This window comes from Apiospora marii (assembly GCF_038362585.1).
Source record: "Apiospora marii strain CBS 49790 chromosome Unknown utg000001l_segment0_segment0, whole genome shotgun sequence".
Classification (NCBI taxonomy): Eukaryota; Fungi; Ascomycota; class Sordariomycetes; order Amphisphaeriales; family Apiosporaceae; genus Apiospora; species Apiospora marii.
In genome coordinates, this window is record NW_027117372.1 from 1180485 (window position 1) to 1199910 (window position 19426).

General features: G+C 54.1%; 6 protein-coding genes across 6 annotated transcripts; 4 read left to right on the top strand and 2 right to left on the bottom strand.

The window, feature by feature from the left end:
• Nucleotides 1–356: 356 nt before the first annotated feature.
• Nucleotides 357–4436, top strand: PG985_000400 (uncharacterized protein; the record flags this gene model as incomplete). The annotated part of the gene is made up of 7 exons (XM_066820169.1): nucleotides 357–444; nucleotides 894–1379; nucleotides 1665–1803; nucleotides 2891–2993; nucleotides 3070–3474; nucleotides 3523–4352; nucleotides 4397–4436. The coding sequence occupies 7 exons, from the start codon at nucleotides 357–359 to the stop codon at nucleotides 4434–4436; spliced, it is 2091 nt and encodes a 696-aa protein (XP_066691048.1).
• Nucleotides 4437–4567: 131 nt separating this feature from the next.
• PG985_000401 (cytosine-purine permease) lies at nucleotides 4568–6359 on the bottom strand (the record flags this gene model as incomplete). The annotated part of the gene is made up of 3 exons (XM_066820170.1): nucleotides 4568–4705; nucleotides 4760–6015; nucleotides 6074–6359. Coding segments are annotated over 3 exons (1680 nt in total), but the record flags the coding sequence as incomplete, so codon positions are not given.
• A 1237-nt stretch (nucleotides 6360–7596) lies between these two features.
• Nucleotides 7597–9284, top strand: PG985_000402 (sulfonate dioxygenase; the record flags this gene model as incomplete). The annotated part of the gene is made up of 6 exons (XM_066820171.1): nucleotides 7597–7912; nucleotides 8097–8191; nucleotides 8286–8356; nucleotides 8417–8559; nucleotides 8628–8836; nucleotides 8931–9284. The coding sequence occupies 6 exons, from the start codon at nucleotides 7597–7599 to the stop codon at nucleotides 9282–9284; spliced, it is 1188 nt and encodes a 395-aa protein (XP_066691050.1).
• Nucleotides 9285–9766: 482 nt separating this feature from the next.
• Nucleotides 9767–12813, bottom strand: PG985_000403 (aspartyl-tRNA synthetase; the record flags this gene model as incomplete). Its single annotated transcript, XM_066820172.1, has 5 exons — nucleotides 9767–10861; nucleotides 10911–11222; nucleotides 11272–12035; nucleotides 12095–12198; nucleotides 12773–12813. The coding sequence occupies 5 exons, from the start codon at nucleotides 12811–12813 to the stop codon at nucleotides 9767–9769; spliced, it is 2316 nt and encodes a 771-aa protein (XP_066691051.1).
• A 1373-nt stretch (nucleotides 12814–14186) lies between these two features.
• PG985_000404 (ANTH domain-containing protein) lies at nucleotides 14187–16316 on the top strand (the record flags this gene model as incomplete). Its single annotated transcript, XM_066820173.1, has 4 exons — nucleotides 14187–14234; nucleotides 14301–14544; nucleotides 14598–14839; nucleotides 14898–16316. The coding sequence occupies 4 exons, from the start codon at nucleotides 14187–14189 to the stop codon at nucleotides 16314–16316; spliced, it is 1953 nt and encodes a 650-aa protein (XP_066691052.1).
• Nucleotides 16317–18020: 1704 nt separating this feature from the next.
• On the top strand, nucleotides 18021–19187 carry PG985_000405 (family 28 glycoside hydrolase; the record flags this gene model as incomplete). Its single annotated transcript, XM_066820174.1, has 2 exons — nucleotides 18021–18409; nucleotides 18473–19187. The coding sequence occupies 2 exons, from the start codon at nucleotides 18021–18023 to the stop codon at nucleotides 19185–19187; spliced, it is 1104 nt and encodes a 367-aa protein (XP_066691053.1).
• Nucleotides 19188–19426: the final 239 nt, after the last annotated feature.

Below are 19426 nucleotides of genomic sequence, written 5' to 3' on the forward strand. Positions count from 1 at the left end.
TCTTCTTCGTAGTTGACTACCATCTAGCTATTCGAAACCACTTAGCGACCGCTGGAATAAATTAATGCACCACTTGGCTTGCAGTAACTACCTTTTAGCAACAGCACATTTGTATCTTAATTGTTGCATTGAGATTGTAGCTTTTTGAACTGCTGGAGACTTGACCGGTTGATTCTCACAGGGCCACACAGTTGGCGCTGTTGCGCTGCCCCAGCTTTGCCCCTCGCTGTAGAGGGGCATTTAACGGCCCTTAGCGTGGCAGTGGGTGTCCACCAAGTGCCAGGGGAGCCGTCGGCCTTGGTCGCATCCCTCTGGTGAACTCCCGCTCATTGCTGAGGGAACCTGAGAATAACAACATGAAGTCCCGTCGTCGTATGCTTACTTCTGGCGAATCCATTCCCCTCGGGGTCTTTGGTCCTATTTCGCGCGCAGGGCATAAATGCGGTTTGTCCAACTACCTCCAGGATACTGGCCAAGGGAGCAACCAAAGCCGCTGTCTTTGGCGCTAGACCGACAGCCTGTCCCTCGTTCAGCTCATTCCGCATTAGCACCCATACAGGCGAACGGTTGGCTTGCAGCAACTTGTGTGTTCGTGTTTATATGTGTGTTACATGTATTTTACTATGACGTCATTTGTCAGACCATATACAGTAAAGCAAGCTGTCTGTCAAATCAAATTGCCACGGCGCCTTCCAGTCAACAGGTGAATTCGTTCCCGCCACCACCAAAATCACGTATCCCAACTCATTACAGCCTGAACCGAAATATCATTCTGCCAACGGGACTTCGAGCGGCAGAAAGCTAGTTAAAATGGCCCCATACCCCGTTTGTTGCATTACTCAGGTGTCCACCACTGTCAGTACCCCATACCTACCAATCACCAATACGTGCAGCTGACCCGTGGTGCTATTTTGAGACATTGAATAAGCTGCTCACCGACGCCCTTGACGGCAGCAACGAGCTGGTGCCGGGCAGCGATCACGAGCTCGTCATCGTCGAAGCCCGCGACGGCGGGAGCCGGATTCCGGATCAGGCCACGATTCCTCCGTTGGACGAGTCCTTCAGCGCCTACATTGCCGCCTCGGTCGGCGATGCCGCCGCCAAGCACGTGGCCGAGGCTTTCCACTTTGTCGTGCTGGACGAGCAGTCCAGCAACGACGACACCGCCCTCCTGGTGTCCCGCAACCAGGACGATGGCACCGTCGACGGCGTGGTCCGCGTGACGTTCGACTCCGTCCAAGCGGTGCTCGTCTCGCTGGACATGGCCACCCTGGGCTTTGCCGAGGTCCAGAGCATTGCGGACTCCCGGGGCGGCGTCTACGGCAAGCCTGCCGAGTCGCCCAAGAGGGGAGAGCCTGCTCCCCGGATGAAACTTGGGGGTAATTGAGGGAGTCTACAGCGCCAATGCTAAGAGCGACGGCAGCGAATTCAAGCTGAGCGTTAGCACCAAGCACTTTCGAAGACGTCAAGCTTCGCCGAGGTACGTGATCGGGAGGACTCTAGCCCGGAGAAAGGAGTAAAGGAGTTTAGCGAAGAGTGTAACGGACTTCCTATTTAATTGAAATCGTAACAAATGGTATCTGGCTTGTTTCGAGGCCATCGGTCTTGTTATGAAGTTCGGTAAGGAACCATGTGCCACTCTTTTCGAAAGCTACGTTCTTTAGGCCTTGAAGCAAGGCTGCATGACCTTACATTGGAGCGACTCTGGGATTCCTTGCCACGGCTAGAGCATGTTGACCCCTGTGGACAGCTGCGACTTATCCTTACCGAGCCGCGTACCCTTCAGCGAGAGCCAGAAGACCAGTTCTTAGGCATAAAGGACCATCTCTAAGCTATAATTTATCTGTTTCTATTGCCCCGACCTTACAGTGATAGTTCTTGGGTTTCTAGCTTAGTGCTGACACGCCACACTCGAGCTTCATTGGTCGTTTGATCCTGGCGTCGAAGGCTGAGCTCGGCTGTTCAGCTTTCCACGGCATTCTTCCCTTTTCAGGCTCCAATGTTTTTATCGGCAACTACCCCTCCTTCTACGACAGACCTTCCACTGCATCCCGTGAGAGAGGGTGTTCTTTTCAACCCTTAGCGGTTTGCGATACGAACCTCACTTAATGCGATTAATCAATGCCAACACAGGGGAATTGGAGGTGTTCTTGGACGGCTCCTCGGGCGACGCGATTCCGGCTTATGCCATACTGTCCCACCGATGGGTCGGCGGTGAGGTCACGCTTCAGGAATACGAGGCCGGTATCGCGAAAGCAGGCCGCACGAAGATTGAAGAAGCCTGCCGGCTTGCTTTGAAACACGGGCTTCACTACGCCTGGGTCGACACTTGCTGCATTGACAAGACCAACAATGCCGAGCTGTCCGAGGCCATCAACTCCATGTTCAGCTGGTATGAAAAGGCTGCCATCTGTCTCGTATACCTCGATGATGTCGCTCCGGATGCGCAATCAGTCGATGACCCGTCCGGGCTCGCGTCTAGCAAGTGGTTTGGTCGCGGCTGGACGTTGCAGGAGCTTTTAGCACCCTCATGGGTGGCCTTTTGGGCCTCGGACTGGTCGTATATCAATACTCGATCCCGGCTGTCGCACCGGATATCCGCCGTGACCGGTATTGACAAGCAGTACTTGAAATCAGATCCAAATAGAAGCTTGAGGGAGAAATTGGATGAGGCTTCTATTGCGCAGAAGATGAGCTGGGCCGCGCGAAGGCAGACTACCAAAACCGAGGATCTCGCCTATTGCCTACTTGGGCTTTTCAACATCAACATGCCCCTGATATATGGCGAAGGCTCCAACGCATTCTTCCGGCTGCAAGAGGAAATCGTTCGTCGCCAGTTTGACCCAACAATCTTTGCGTGGAATGTCAATTGGCAAACATCAAAACTTAGGTTTGATATTGATAAGCCACGCAACACGTGGCTCTCTGTCTGGCGATTCCTCATCGGCTGGGAACATCCATGGTTCAATGACCACTATGAGAATCCTGTTAATGTATGGATCTCTGCTGATGCTTGTAATGTTTTGATATATGCTGGATGGCTGACTTGACATCGATCCAAAATTCCAGAAGAACAATCCCAGGCCAGACTTTGGTCAGGTCACCGGTCTTCTGGCGACGCACCCGGCAGCCTTCGAAGAATGCGGTGATATCATGCACCGCAGGGTTCCGTTCCAGTACTCTCTCACCACCACCGGTATGGCGCTCGGCCTGCCTGCATCTCAAGACGAGGATATTTGGATCGTTTTGCCCTGCTTCATACGAGGCCAAATGAGGCGTATCATAGCATTGCCGCTTGTACGCCTTTCTTCCGGCTTGTACGCAAGGCCTGACCTTCCTGCAATGCTCGTTGATCATACTCGATGGAGCCAGTGGCCCATTAAACAGCTCGATGTTGTCACGTACGAGGTACCATCTTCTGGATTGTCCGGAGTACCACAGCAGTCAGTCTGGATACGAGACCTAGAAGACGGTGTTCGTTTACTCGAAGCAGCACCTCCGGACTACTGATCCCCTGATCAGCGCCGCATTACCGCCTTTAAATGGTCTAGCAGGCTTAAACGACCCGAGGACAACTCCACCAGCAGATTTGACACATTCGTTCTTCTGTTCCAAGATGTGGCAACCGAGAATAAGTATGCTCTGGTTCTGATCTCATGGAAGCCGGAGCTGCAGTCGATACATAGAGTCCGTTCGCTATGGGTCGGAGGTGGGGTTGTTTCCGTTCAGGAAGAAGAGGACGGCTGGGACGTCAAGAAAAGAATCGAACAAGGTCAACATGGGCCTCTCGCCTGGTACTACCGGCTGCCCGACAGTGTTCTACTTGTCAGATTGGAAGGGGGGCACTTCCTAGGCGAATCTACGTTTCATGTGGATATCGTGCGTCTCAAATACGGAATGGTAGCTTCTTGCATCATGGCTCTGGCTGATATCCAGCTGCTCATACCCAAGATGATGTGGATCATACTAGGCCAGTCTCGTCTGGGGTATATTGCCATTGAGATCCTCGAACATGTCCTACTATACTCGTCGCTTCTGCGGAGCCCTGTGGTCTATGGGACTTCGGCCGTCTGGATGTATGGCCAGATCTACTCGACACTGCAATATTTCGGAATCGACGAACCAGGATACAGCGCACTCTCTCGAGTGATACTCATATTCAAGCCCGCAGTGTATCATGTGCTGCCTGTCATTTCTCTCTTCCGACCATCGTCGTCCGTTTTAATCCGGAAATGGCGCTTTGTCACTACCGTCTGTTTGTGCTTTTTGATCCCAACTCTAGGGGTCCGGGCACCTTTCTTTTGGACTTTCATTGACTATGTCTTCAGTTTCAAGTTGAGTATAGGCAATAAGTACGATAGTTGGTTTTTTCCTTATCTTGTAATGATGCATATAGGGCTTTCGTTGTTTTGGAAAGCAAGGCTAGCATCGGCTGATTCTGTCGGATAGGGGTAGGCGATGCTCGATTGGTCAGAAGCACTCTCGTGTGACAGTTTGCGGCGAAGGGGGCTTCAGTGCTTCATCTACAAATCCTGTATAACTATCGATTGATCTAAACCATGCCTACCCCTTGAAGCTTTGAACTACGGATCGGGAACAATCTATTCAGGATGACATATACCAGAAAACTCGAGCTCATCCCATACATGTAACCGAGGGCATACAGATTTCGAGTACCCATGTTGACCACGTCGGCAGGGGTAGTCTGATGAGGGTTAGCTACAATCTAAACAGATAGAAGTGGAACAATGTGACTTACTGCAGCGACCAGCCCCGGCAGCAACGGAACCCACCCGCAGCACCACGCCGCAACCGCCCGCCAGTTGGTCCCGACGCGGTTGAACCGGTACCTGCCGTCAGGGTCGTACAGCTCGCGCACCTCGTACTGCTGCCGATGGACGACGTAGAAGTCGGCGAGCAGGATGCCGGTGATGGGCGCCAGCCAGATGGCGTAGCCGTCCATGAAGTTGAGCAGGGCGTCGGCCGAGGCGAGGATGTTCCACGGGGTCAGGACCCAGGCCCCCACGACGGCGACGATGTAGGAGCCGCGGCGCAGGTTGACGTAGCGCGGGAACATGGCGTTGAGGTCGTTGGCGGCAGAGACGCAGTTGGCGCCCAGGTTGGTCCCGACCTGCGCCACCGCCATGGACCCCGCGGCCAGGACGGCGCCCGCCCGCGCCGCGCCGCTGTCGTTCCACCGCGTCATGATGCTCAGCACGTCCCACTGCAGCTCGCCGTAGACGCGCTCCGCGGACCCGACAATGACGAGCCCGATGAAGGACAGCAGCATGAAGGAGGCCGGGATGACGAGGATCTGCACGTAGGTCCGCCGGCTGCTGCGGGCGTAGCGCGTGAAGTCGTTGATGTTGACGGCCAGGGTCCCGTAGTTGCCCATCATGGCGTTCAGGCCGCTCATGAAGGCCCAGCCGAGCTCGCGGCCCGAGAGCGTGTTGCCCCGGCGGAACACGGGGTTGTCGGTGCCGGCGCCCCCCGTGGCCACGCACGCCCAGATCAGCATGCCGAAGATGGCTGGCAGGCAGATGATGGACTTGATGGTGAAGAACCAGCGGAGCTTCTGCGGGTGGATCCAGTGGAACGGCAGGACGAACAGGAAGTAGACGATGTAGGCCGTCATCATCTGCGTCGTGATGTTGGCCGAAGCCGGGAGGCGGTTGGGGACCTGCGCGAACTGGGGCCAGATCGCGAGGAGGATCACGTTGACGCATTGGGCCCCTGTATAGGAGTTGATCCCGTACCAGAAGGCGGCGACGACCATCCGTATCAGCACGATAACGAAGGAGAAGAACATGCCAAAGGGCGCCCTGCTCTGAATCGTAAAGGGGATGTGGAACCGAGAGCCCACGACTCCGTTTAGAGTGAGCCCTATCGCCATCAGGAAGTGCCCGAGGGTGATGACGACGATGCAGAGGCTCCAGGAGAGTCCCATGGCGTAGAGAGAGGAGCCGAGTCTGAGACTTCCCGGGGCTATTGCATCGTTGAGCCAGTAGAAGATGTCTGGATCTTGTCAGTCACTACCCAACAAGATGCAGCAACCTCCTAGGAATATTCCTACAATTCAGACTGCTCCATGTTTGCTCATTCACGGGGGTTGGATCCAGATCTACAGAAGTCAGCGAAGCCCTTGTCCGAGATATTTGTTGCAACTCACCTGCATTGCTCCATCTTCCAGGGGCAAAGCTTCCGTACTGAGGCTCAATCTCGACTCTCTTCTTCAGTCGGGCGAATATACCATCACTGCCGATGGGAACGGAGCTCCCGCTCGAGCTTTCAGTGTTGGAAGCGTCCACATCTACCCCAACGCCGGTCGACTTGGCTTTATCTTCATGAAAGAAAGCCATGGTGTCGCCTCAGACGTTGCAAGCGTCTTCGGTACGCCTGGAGGAATCTGAAGCGACAGGTCTTTCAAAAAGAAAGAGTAGTTGAAAGGGTATGGCAAGCCCAGACTGCTATCTGATATTAGCTATACCCCGACCCTGGGCATGCAGCTCTGATCCATGCAGGTAGATAAGAAATGCAGCAGGAGAAATGCCAAGTCTCGGCGGAAGTGCTCCAGCCCTATCATCTGGCCCCAGGGCCCCCACCAGCCAAAATGCTCCTTCGAGCTGCGAATGAGAAAGATTACTTCATAGGAAAGTGCCTATGAAACTTTGGTCTACCCATGGAATTTGTATGAATTGGTATTTTCATATGGCTTTGGGGGGGTTGGGGTTGGGACGTATCCTTTTTCTTTTGTGGCTTTCTTCGGGCTAATACGCTCAGTTTGGGCGAACCACTGGACCTTATTTGTGTACGGGAAGTAAACGAACTATCAATGTTGAGAAAAATGTGAAGGACAAAAGGTCTATCTCTCAAGTTATCGTCCATCGTGTCCCATATAATCGCCCAGAACGGGTGATATCTAAAAATACGATGGATGGGACGGGGGTCTCCCGAAATGAATGGCTTATCGCCGAATCTGGCTACCCCTGACCGTCTGATCATCAGTCCTTCTACGCGGGATCGCGGGAAACTTGTACGCCGATATGACCACGTGATTACTGTTTGAGACGAATATATAGCTGGGCATATCCTTCCCGGCCAAAGCCGATTCTTGACTGAAACTTGCATTTTACGGCTATGATTCAGGCTTCTGGTAATGTAGCCAGGAATGGATGAAATGCACATCAAAGTATCCGAGGATCTCAAAAAGAATAGTGAAAATGTACGCGTCAAACCATAATCCCTAAGTAGAAGTTCGCGATTACTTAAGATCCAGCAGCCATTGCGAATACGCTCCATTGGCCATCGAGGTAACCTACTCGCTTGGGCGCATCCGATTCGTTAAGCTAGATAGATAACGACCGACGGCATGATTGTGCTACCCATCCGATCCGAGCTCACTGATAAGGGGTCGGATGAATAATCTTGGCGTGAACCCCACCTCGGAGGCGGCCGAAATGCCAGGCACGACGGTAAGCAAATGCTTGGCTCAGACAACATACCGGCCCCTACGAGACTGCGGAATTGATGCTTAAGACATTTGATTCTGACATCGAAAGCCATCTAGGTCATCTAAACACCCAGGGAACCGTCAATATGCCTCACGTGGTCGAGTCGCTACGCGTCGTGCCCCTGGGGGCGGAGCTCCGGAAGCAATCCGAACTCGGGGCGGAGGTGGTCCTGCCCTCCTCCATGAAGCACCTGGACTTTGAAAGCCTGAGTGAAGAAGAAAAGACCACATTGCGAAGCGGCCTGTTTGATAATGGCGTTCTCGTCGTCCGCAACCAGCAGGGCCTCGACCCCAACGTCATGCCGAGGATTGGGAGGTTCTTTGACGAGACGGCGTGGGATATTAACTCCGGCGGAGAGAATATGTTGACGGATTCGAAGAGCATCTTATCCAAGAATCGTGGTGAGGAACTTTCGTTGTTCATGTGCCCCTATTCCTGCGGTTAGTCCTGGCAGCCCCTATTTATTTCTCATTATTCCAGTATCTCGCGGAAGATAACGCACCTTGTAATCCTAGAATTGCTATTATCCCCTCGTAGAACATCATGTTTACCCGTTGAGAACCAAGTGCTTACGAGAGTTGATAGGTGCCAGGGTGCCCAGGGCGCCGCAGGTCATCATCATCGGGAAGGGGAAATGGACGGGATACGAAGGATTGCCGGACTTGGATCTCAAACACGTGGTAAGCTATCTCCCCCTTTCTCTCCTTTTCTTCAGGAAAAAGAGAAAGAAAGAAAAGAAGCAAGAGCTCAAAATGCCAACAAATGATCATTTAGAGCCATACCGAGTTTCACGAGACACCATGTACGAAGGAGGAAACCGAACAGGGCTTCACGCGTCCTTATAGGTAGCATCTTCTCGTTCCATTGTTTCGAATTCGACTCGATGTCAGTTAACCTTACTGCAGGTGGCATATGGACGCACCCCTCTACGAACGCCTTCCAGGCTACGTGACCTCGCTGCATTCTCTCAAAAACCCAGTCCTGCCAGACCAGAAGCTGCGGTTTCCCAGCGGCGAAGTGATGCCCATTGCTGCCGGTGCCACCGCATGTATGTTATACCCGGGGGCACATGAAAATGGAAAAGTCATGCAACTTTCTGATAAAGTAGTTATCCAGTCTATTCCGGGGCTCGCGCCTTTGAGCTTCTTAGCGCCGAAGAGAAGGAGTTCGCGCTGAATATCACCGTCCAATACGCCCCGCGGGCGTACGAGTGGATATTGAACTGCAAGGCCACCGACGACGGCATGGTCATTGCCAAGTCGGGCCAAGAAAAGAGAATCGAGGACCTAGATGAATGGAGCTGGGACAAAGTCCACGCTTTCCCGGTAAGAGTAGCCATAAGCTTCCCATTCCTGTCTCTGCTTCCTCTGGTGACTCTATAAACCGAGAGATTCTGTTGCTGATTTCCATGTCGCCCAGATGGTCTGGCGCAACCACGGCAACGGCAAGCCGCACCTCCAAGTCCTCGGCTGCTGCGTCTACGCCCTCCGCACGACCAATCCCGCCACGGGCGAAGTGACCGTCATAGATAACTTGAACGATGTCAGGGGTATATGCCACAAGTTGACGCGCAAGGTGTACGCCCCGGAGAACATCTACGCCCATCGCTGGCAGGAGGGCGACTTGGTCATCTTCCACAACCGGGGCGTGCTCCATTCCATCACCGGGGAGCTCAGCCGTCCCTCGGGGGAGTCGGACCCGGAAAAGCGGCTGTTTTGGCAATGCACCATGGCGAGTGGGACGGTGCCGGCTGCGTACCGGGCTGAGGGCTGAAACTACGGATCATGCATCGGATATCAGGTGTCCAATGTGTCAGATAATTACCAATGATGCCCGCTGATAACCTCAAAGACTGATTGGCCAATGGTGGAAGGTTCAATATAAGCACGCTATCTCCTAACATGAAAGCTTAGAAAAGCCGCCGTATTAGTTTGTGTGTACCAGTGTTTTGTATCAGCGTGTGGTTGAGGGGTGGAATGTACCGCCGCTCGTGTCTCGAGGCCCATCATCAAGATTGGCGCATCCGGCTCCACTGGTGGGTGCCGCAGCCGCATGCCAAGCAGTGGCAATCATGTAATGTTTGCTCAGTGGATCGACAGGCTTGGATACTCCAAAATGAATTGGTATCGGCGGTACCTGCATTGCTCTACAATTTGACTGAAATAGTACATTATCTATTTTATGTATACAGAACTGTCGTTCATGGAAGATCAGGTGATATCACCCGCGACTCTACGAACAACACCGTGACCCAATCAGGCAGCAGTGTTGCTGCTGTCATTTGGGGCCGCAGAGCTGCCGGGCAGCGGCTCATCGCCAGGGACCGGAACATCGCTAGGCGACGGAGTGAACTCCGGCGAAGAAGAAACAGGCTCGAGCGCCGGCGTCTTCCTACGCGGCGACAGGTGGTATTCCTTCATCTGGTCGTCCGTCATCTTGGTGGGGCTCTTGACGAACAAGTCCTCGCCCTTCATGCTCTTCGGGAAGGCGATCACGTCTCGCACGCTGTCCACGCCCGACAGGACGCTACAGAACCGGTCCCAGCCAAAGGCGAACCCAGCGTGCGGCGGGCAGCCAGCGCGGAGGGCTTCCAACAGGTGGTCGAACTGCTTCACGCCGGCGTCGGTCATCTGCAAGATGTCGCGCATGACATACTCTTGCATCTCGGCGACGTGGATACGGCGGCTGCCGCCGCCAATCTCCACGCCGCGACAGACGAGGTCGTAATGGTCTGCCTTGGCTTCCAACGGGTTGGTGGCAAGGAGGTCGAAGTCTTCGGGGCCGTACGGGGCAGTGAAAGGGTGGTGAGTAGAGGAGAAGCCAGCCGCACCTCCTTGGCCCTCGCCGGCGGCGATTGTCTCTGGCTCGTTCGGCGTAAACAGTGGGAACTTCGTAACCCAGCAGAAACCCCAATTAAGCTTTTCCACTAGGAGCTTCTGCTCTCTGGCGGCTTCATAAATAGCTATTTGCAGCTTGCCCAGATCGGTCCAACCCTCGCCACGGAACGGTACGTTCTTCCGGGCCTGTACGACGATGATGTCACCCTGCTCCAGCTTCTTCCAATAACCACCTTTAGCGCCGTGCGCTGCGATCTTCTCGGCAGCCTCATGACCAAAGGCGGAGAGTCCGTTGAGAGGCTTGCTTTCATCGAACACGAATATGCCGGGGGTGGCATCACCGCTCAATTTGAGAGGTGTCTTGGGCAAATTGTCCATAAACTTATGAATGAATGCTTGGTTTTCTTGGGCCGTGCCCTTTAACCGGATCTGAGCGGCCTCCACCACAGGCTGCTCGAGCTTGGTGATCATACTGACGAAGTTGGATGGAACGATGTTATCGATGCGCCAAAACTGTTCACATTAGCCGGAGGCCCACATTGGGCGGTGCAAAACAACTTACTTGGGACTCAATCCGAAGGTCGGGCTTGTCGCTGCCGTACCGAGACATGGCTTCGTCATAAGTCAAGACAGGAAAGCGCTCGGCAACCCGCGGCCAAGGATAAAGCGAGCCAGGTGGCAGGTAGCCCGAACTTTTCGCCATCGCGGCCCTGGCATCTGCTATCTCCTGCGGGCTAGCTTTCACCGGATGGCGTATACCATCGATTTCCTTGTAGCCGAACGCTCCACTAATCCTTTTGCTCATTTGTCGAACCAACTGCTCGACTGCTTGCATGACATGATGGCCACTCGCGAATGACATCTCAAGATCTAGCTGCATAAGGTCAGCACACATCGTTGGCGTAGGATGAAAGGATATATACCTGTGTAAACTCAGGCTGTCGATCGGCTCGGAGATCCTCGTCGCGGAAGCATCTGGCAAATTGGAAGTATTTCCGGAAACCACCGGCCATGAGCAACTGCTTGTATTGCTGGGGACTCTGTGGCAGGGCATATGCATAGCCGGCGCGGCGCGTGGGAACCAGAAACTCTCTAGCACCCTCAGGGGTGGATTTGAAAAGTATGGGGGTTTCGACCTCCTCAAATCGGTCAACGTGAAGGAATTGACGGGCACTGGCTGTGAGGAAATCGCGGAAACGGATCCTATCTCTGAGCATATGATCGAACCTCATTTGCATGTGCCTTTGCTTGGGGGCCCAAACCGCATTCTTGGAAACGATGATGTCTTTGGGAAACTCGTTGAGAGGTTTGATGGAGGTGAGCTTAAGATCCCACAGCCTGCCCTGTGGATAGACCTCACCAGGCCGAGGGCGCCGGTTGTCGCCAAACTCCTGAACAGCGTTGACTCTGCGAGGTCGCTCAACAAGTATGCCAGTGGCGGCAACGGGGCTGTAGTTGGGGATCGCGCGTAAAGCAGCATGGACAGCAGACTTGCTGGCTTCGTCATCTCCATCAGTGACTTGGGAGACGATCTGAACATCGGGCCTGTAGAACGTGTCAAGCTCGCAAAAGCTCAAGCTGGACGATTGGTCTCGTCGTTTGCCAAGGAAGCCTAGGACTGTCACCTCTTCGCCGTTTTCTGACTTGGGGGTAAACTGGGAGAGCCTGGTTTGCGTTCCAAATTGGACTGAACGTGCTCAGATTAGCAGAATAATTACAATGCCAGAATGAAGCAATGCATCTTACAGAAGTCTTTGAATGCCGAAATCTTGGGGTTTGGCGGCGCTGGAGTGCCAGACGTCGAGGATTCGGCTTCTGCGACTGGATCGAATGCATCATCATGTGCACACCTGATATTGCGTATCCGATAGCTACTCGGTTGCCAGGACCCGCACCCAGGACGCAATGAGAAGTTGTGAGTGCATCTCTGGACCCCAGACCTGGTCTTCAGCAACGAGAATCTGACCATTGAGTTTTAGCTGTTTATATCATCACTGGATGAGGTTGATTCCAGAAGCAAATAGCGTCATATGTTTACTGCTTGAAGCTTCCGACTCAAGCTTCCGCAGGTCCCTCTTGCTGGACCCACAGGGAACTTGATGGGCCAGTTTTAGCGGATAAACGCGACTCCGCCCCGGCGCAGCGGAAAAAAAATTCTAGCTGCAATCGTATCAAAAGCGGCAGAGAGCTCTGAAGCTTTCGATTTCCTTTCCTCTTTTCCTCTTCATCCTTCCAATTCAAAACAATATGATGAAAGCTGCGTGATCCAAATGATGCGTTCCCCCTTCCAGACCGGCAAGAATTCTCCTCTTCGGAGGCTCAAGTGATTCTGTCGCAATGGAAGGAACGGAACCATGAAATAAGCGTTCGACACAACCGGACCTTGTTAACACATCGGACGCGAGAAAAGCAACTCTGAATTACCTCAAGGATTGGAAGAGGTCACTGAAGCCCTTTGCGGCCATCTTTGTTTGTTTCACCCCATGGGATTCTAGCGGTGGAGGACAGGTCTGCCGCCAGCAGCGTCCATGTACCCCGCCAGAACAAGATATGTTTGCGACACCTTCTGGAATCCATATTGCAAGTGCAGTGTGGCAGATTTCCAGATTGGCGAATTCTCACATCTTCCCCAACCCGCATGGTAGATCCTCTCGCCTCTTTATTGCGAGTATCCATATTCACATCTTAGCAGGGGCCCTTCCCTTCAGGAGCACATCCTTGAGCGGCCAGTGCTCCGATAGAGTCAGGGATGCTCATCTCAATCGCAGGTGCCCAGACTGTCAGAGTTTGGAAATTTTGTAGGTCAGCTGTCTTGGGCAAATCTGTCACGAACAAATAAATTTAAAACACCATTTCTGCTTCCAAGCATAGCTTTAGATTGACATGCTGGGGTGCCGCGTCTTGAAAGGTGACATCGACCAATACAATATGCTCCTGAGCTTCGGCCCAAGCCCTTGCCCGTTTGCATTCGACGCCATGGGTGGATGCAAAGCGCGTACGGGACTCAGCGAAGAGATGCCTGGAAGGGATTCCGTACAGTTGATTGCATCGCGGCTCTTGTATCGCGTTCACAAATGCATATCGGGTCCAGGCCATCCACAATGAATATCAACGAGGCCCCTGGCTAGCGTTCATTGGCCCCCTTTGCTGTGCCAACAAATCCGCTCTGCCGTCCTTCCAGTAATCTTTGCCCCCCGTGCCCCCAGCCGTCGGACCACATGCAGGCCCATTGCCCGACGTCCTATTACCTAACGTGTGCTACAAGGTACAGGACAAAGAGTACTAATCTCTTGCCAGTTACTCACCACTTACCTACATGCTCCCAACCCCTACCGACTTACTCACTTACCAATCCCCCCCCCCAGGTTCAATTCCGTCATTCCGAAACCACTTGATCCTTTGCGGATGGGCTGTCTTGTCGCAGCAACTTCAGCGGCCTGTCAATAACCAACATTGACTTGCGTACCAGAGCCCGTTTCACCCGCTGCGACGAACCGGTTTGTTCGGTTTCTGGCCAATAAACACCGTCTGCGCGCCCATTGTAGCTGTTGCGATGGATTGATTTAGAATTCAGTTGCTGCCCTACCGCCCGACTTAGGCATAAACCTACCGATTTTACGTGTGCACCTGCTCGCGGGAACAGTCAGACCAGTCCTCGCCTTCCGGTCTAGACGTCCAAACCCCCAGGCATCCTCACCACATCGCTGCATCTTCGCGCCGAGCTCTGCTATCAGCGCTTTCGGGGCGCCCCAACCCCGGTAACCCGGCTTGATCCGACCGACCAACTACTTTGATCTCTGATTACAATCGCCCTGTGCGACAAACCACGACAGCAATAATGGCAAGCTCGTACGAGAAGTCGGTGAGGGGGGCGACAAAAGTCAAGGTGAGGAACACATAAGCGTAATGGGCCCCAAGCAGGATTTCAACTGACGTGGTCTGGCAACTGCAGAACGCTCCCCCGAAGACCAAGTACATCGAACATATCCTTATTGCTACCCACGCCGGAGAACATGCCGTCGCCGAGGTATTCAGAGCGCTCGAAACCAGAATCGAGATCCCTACTTGGACCGTCGTCTTCAAGGCCCTGATAACGATACACCTGATGATCCGCGAGGGCGCGCTGAAACCGAATGCGACGTTGGAATATCTAGGCAGGCATCGTGGTTTATTCAACAATATTACTGTCACCAAAGGTATGCCAGGTCATGTTTACCTAGACGCTCACAGCAGGTCTGACGTACAATAGGTCAATTACAAGGGCGGAACATCTTCAATTATGCAAAATATATATCCGAGCGAGCCAAGGTCTACCATGACTCCAAAGCCTACCAAGACTCCAAAAGCCGTCGCGACCCCGAGGAAAGGCCAGGGATCGACTGGGTGCGGCCCGAAGAAGAACACCGTCTCGACAACACGACCGTAGGCGGTGGGTTGTTGCGGAAGACGGAGATGGTGCAGAGGCTCCTTACTGCGCTGCTCAACTGCGATGTAAGTAACGAGGGCGCGGCTAAGGAGATCCAACCCCGGTACTAACGATACACTGTAGATTCTCGATGAAGCCGAGAGCGAGATCAGCGTCACCGCCTTCCGGCTGCTGGTGCTTGACCTGTTGTCGTTATTCCAGGTGCTGAATCAAGCCATGATCAATCTTCTGGGCCACTTCTTCGAGATGTCCAAACCCGACGCCGAGCGAGCTATGGAGATTTATCGAACTTTTACTCGCCAAACCGATTACGTTGTGCAGTACCTGTCAGTGGCGCGGCAATATGAACACCACACGCGCGTCGAAGTTCCCAAGTTGAAACACGCGCCAGTTAATCTTGGCCGTCAGCTTGAGGAATATCTCAAAGACCCCGACTTCGAGGTTCATCGGTCGCAATATATTGCCGAGACGCAGGCGAAGAAGAACGGGGGCGGAAGCTCCTCCAGTGCATCCAAGAGCGGTGCAAAGGCATCCACGGCGTCGAGCTCGTTTCCAGAAGCAAGCACGAAGGGCTCCGCCTCGGCAACGACGAAGGCTGCCGAACCGTCGAAGGGTGCCGACCAAGACCTTATCGACTTTTTTGATTCCATCGAGCAAAACCAGACTACTATGGCCGTCAATCCACAGCAACACGCGGCGCAAATGGACCCCGCAAACCAATGGCCGTCGAACGGACCCATGATGGGCCAGCCGACTGGCCAGATGCCAGGCGCAAACGGCTTTGCGCCTCAGCAGACTGGTTTCGCCAACAACAGTCCGTTCCAGCAACAGAACATGAACGCCTACAACATGCCACAACAGGTTCCCCAGCAGATGCCGCAACAGATGCAGCCGAACTATACTGGCGCTCCTTTTGGCGGCTTCTCTCAGCAACAACAACAACCCTTCAACTCGGGATTGGGCTCGATCCCACAAGATTCGGTGGCCAGCTTTCAGACCGGCAACTTCCAATCTAACAATAGCCTGTCTCCGCAGATGCAGACTGGCCTTCAGCCTGGCCAGCAAATCACCAACCCGTTCCGCGCGTCAATGCTCATGGCGAATCCAACTGGCATGTCTAACAATGCTTCGATGCAATTTCCCAGCACGACCAGCCCCCCGCCCGCGACCCAACTCAACCGCCAGTCCACAAACCCCTTTGCGCGACCTGCGACATCATCGAACAATTCGCCATTTGCTCAAAATACGGGTCCCCAGCAATCTACACCAACACCTTTGCAGCCAATGCAGACCGGGACAAACCCTTTCGCAAGGAACTTCAGTCCTCAACCGCAGGCCCAAGACCAAAGGCCACAGACGAGTGGTGCGCTCATGCCCCAACCAACTGGCAGCACCAATCCATTCCGGCACGGCGCCTTCACCAACCATCAGACGGGTACTGGTTGGCAGCACGGTCAACAAGTGATGGGTGGCGGCCTGGACCAACTACAGACGACACCGGTATTCCCTAGGCCTACTACAAGTACGCCTTGGCAAGGTTGAGTAGGGGATGGCTGCCTATGGCTTGTATTGTTGGAGTCGTAATGCAGCAAGCGGCAACATGGTCGACCGGGTGGCCGTCCTGAAATAGCGGGTACGAAATTCCTTGTCCAACTTTCGTCCTGGGATTTGGAAGTGAGAGAGAGCTTTGGTGACGAGCAGGGGGTGTATGTATGATAGGGCTCGCGTCGCTGCGTTAATGGCTACTTCGGATGGTTGCCATCATGATTCAGGTCTGGCGAGGGAGGAAGGACACTGCATAAAGTCTGGCGTTTGCTCTCTTATTCTCCGGATTCCGTTGTGATTCAAGCCTTTTCCCAATTAATTTCATGACGGCAGTCTTTATCTGATAGATATTATATCATTAGTCAATAAGGAAGAAATAACCAACTTATCGGTCTTGGGCTGATGCTCCATACTCTCATCGCCATCCCGCTTCATGATTTGCTTACTGCGTTACGCTGGTGTATCTATAGACACGGCAAGCCAACTACCAACTGCCGTCGCTGGCTCTATCGGATAGTATTATGGGCTTTGCTGATGGATTGAGGCCCCAATACTGGTGGCGCCAGTGTCATCCTTATCAACCAGGTTATCGTTAGGTATCATGCCGCTGATCGTCAACGAGATGCATGTTCCTGTCCCATCTTGACAGGCACGGGTGGAGCAGTGTCGATTGAACGCGAGATTTGAGGCTAGGGAGTCTCCGCTCTTAGGATATGAAGGACAGAAGAGGTGGGACCAACCCATCCCTGCATGTGCTCGAGCTTCTGCTCGAGCCCGGATCACAGCTGAGGATCGGCCGGCCGTGCTGCCTATGGACGTTCGAAAGCCGTCCTCGTTCAGTGAAACGACCGACGACTTGGGAATCTCCAAATACGAGTTACCATTCGACCATGAAATGTCTTGATTCGGTAGTGCTCATATGATCACAGGCGCGTACGAGTTTAGCAGGTAATACCGTTATGGGGGTTAGGTCGTGAAACTTGTACCAACCGGCTGATGGATACTTGGTAATTTCCATCAACCATGTCATGTTAGCCTTGTTCGGTGGGAGATGGCCATGCAAGAACTCCCAAGCTCGCCCTCTCATTGGGGGAATATCATCGTGTCGAACCCCTGCCGCCGTCCGAACTTCGCTATCACCACCTTCAATTCCCGCCGCTAGCTGTGATAGTTCCCACCTGCTTACGTCGGCTCCCATGCCCGTCGCGAACTGATCCCTGGGCTTCTTGCTAGCATTGCCGTATCTTGCACCAAATAGAGACATCTGCCATCCAAACCTCGGCGCGCTCGACTGGGGCCAGCCCAAGGAAGTGGCTGTTGGAGCCGGTAGTGCGGCACCAGCTCACTTCGTCCCCTCTTCTCCCTCTCCCCCATGCTCCCAGAAAAACGAACGGCGGCTCCATCCATCCACCTCCGCGATGGGTAAGGGCTAGATATATAAGAACGCGGCTGCCGGCTGGTAACTTACGCTTCAGCTTTCCTTCTACCAAGCCTTCTGATATAGTAGTTGCCGTTCCCTTCGTTACATCCCGTACCTGCCAAGACTTGGCTGAGCCAACCACGACTTATTTACTTTCGTTTACTAGTATACTGCGTTGTACTCACTCTTTTCGCCACATCTTACCCGACGTTATACACCCTACTATAGGATCTTGCTTGGCCAGCACTACCAAAACCACCACCACCACCACCATCATCATCATGCACGCCAAGACCGCCTTCGGCCTTTGCGCCGCCGCCGCCCTCCAGGCCGCCGCCATGCCCGCCGCCGTCATGGAGCCCCGCGCCGACAGCTGCACCTTCACCGATGCCGCCGCCGCCATGAAGGGCAAGTCGTCGTGCTCGACCATCGTGCTCGACGGCATCTCGGTCCCCGCCGGCAAGACGCTGGACATGACGGGCCTCAAGGACGGCACCCACGTCACCTTCAAGGGCACCACCTCGTTCGGCTTCAAGGCCTGGAAGGGCCCGCTCCTGTCCTTCTCCGGCAGCAACATTCTCATCGACGGCGCCGAGGGCCACGTCATCGACGGCAACGGCGCCAAGTGGTGGGACACCAAGGGCAGCAACGGCGGCACCAAGAAGCCCAAGTATGTTACCACATCGTAGGAAAAATGAGAGTGACACCGTGTAAAAACTAACCGGTATGATAGGTTCTTCTACGCACACAAGCTCATTGACTCCAACATCAAGGGACTCAATGTGAAGAACACCCCCGTTCAGGGCTTCAGCATCAACGGTGCTAAGAACCTCGGCGTGTACGACATCACTATCGACAACAGCGACGGTGACAAGCAGGGCGGACACAACACGGACGCCTTCGACGTCGGCTCCTCGGACGGCGTCTACATCTCGGGCGCCAACATCAAGAACCAGGACGACTGCCTGGCCGTCAACAGCGGCACCAACATCACCTTCACGGGCGGCAAGTGCTCGGGCGGCCACGGCGTGTCGATCGGCTCGGTCGGCGGGCGCAAGGACAACGTGGTCAAGGGCGTGCGCGTGCTGTCGACGTCCATCGCCGACTCGGACAACGGCGTGCGCATCAAGACGGTCTCGGGCGCCACGGGCTCCGTCTCGGACGTCGAGTACAAGGACGTCACCCTGACCAACATTGCCAAGTACGGCATCGTCATCCAGCAGGACTACGAGAACGGCTCGCCCACCGGCACGCCCACCGACGGCGTCCCCATCACCGACATCAGCCTCGACGGCGTTACCGGCTCCGTCGGCGCCAAGGCCGACCCCGTCTACATCCTCTGCGCCAAGGGCGCCTGCTCCAACTGGAAGTGGAGCGGCGTCAAGATCACCGGCGGCAAGGCGGACCCGGACAAGTGCAGAAACGTGCCCAGCCCGGCTTCTTGCTAAGTATTGCGCTCATGTGTAGAGCAGCAAAGCTCCTTAGCCCCAGCTGTTGGGGTGTCCCGCTTGGGAACCTCTGTTGAATATTTCTTGTATATAGCTTGCTTGATGCGCAGCGACCATAGAAACATCTCGTGTATATATATACATGGATTACTACTTGCTCACTTTACGGCCTGATCAATTAATCAGACAAGGTATCCTTGAGTAAAACGTGATGATGATCCTAGTTCCTAATGTTTTAC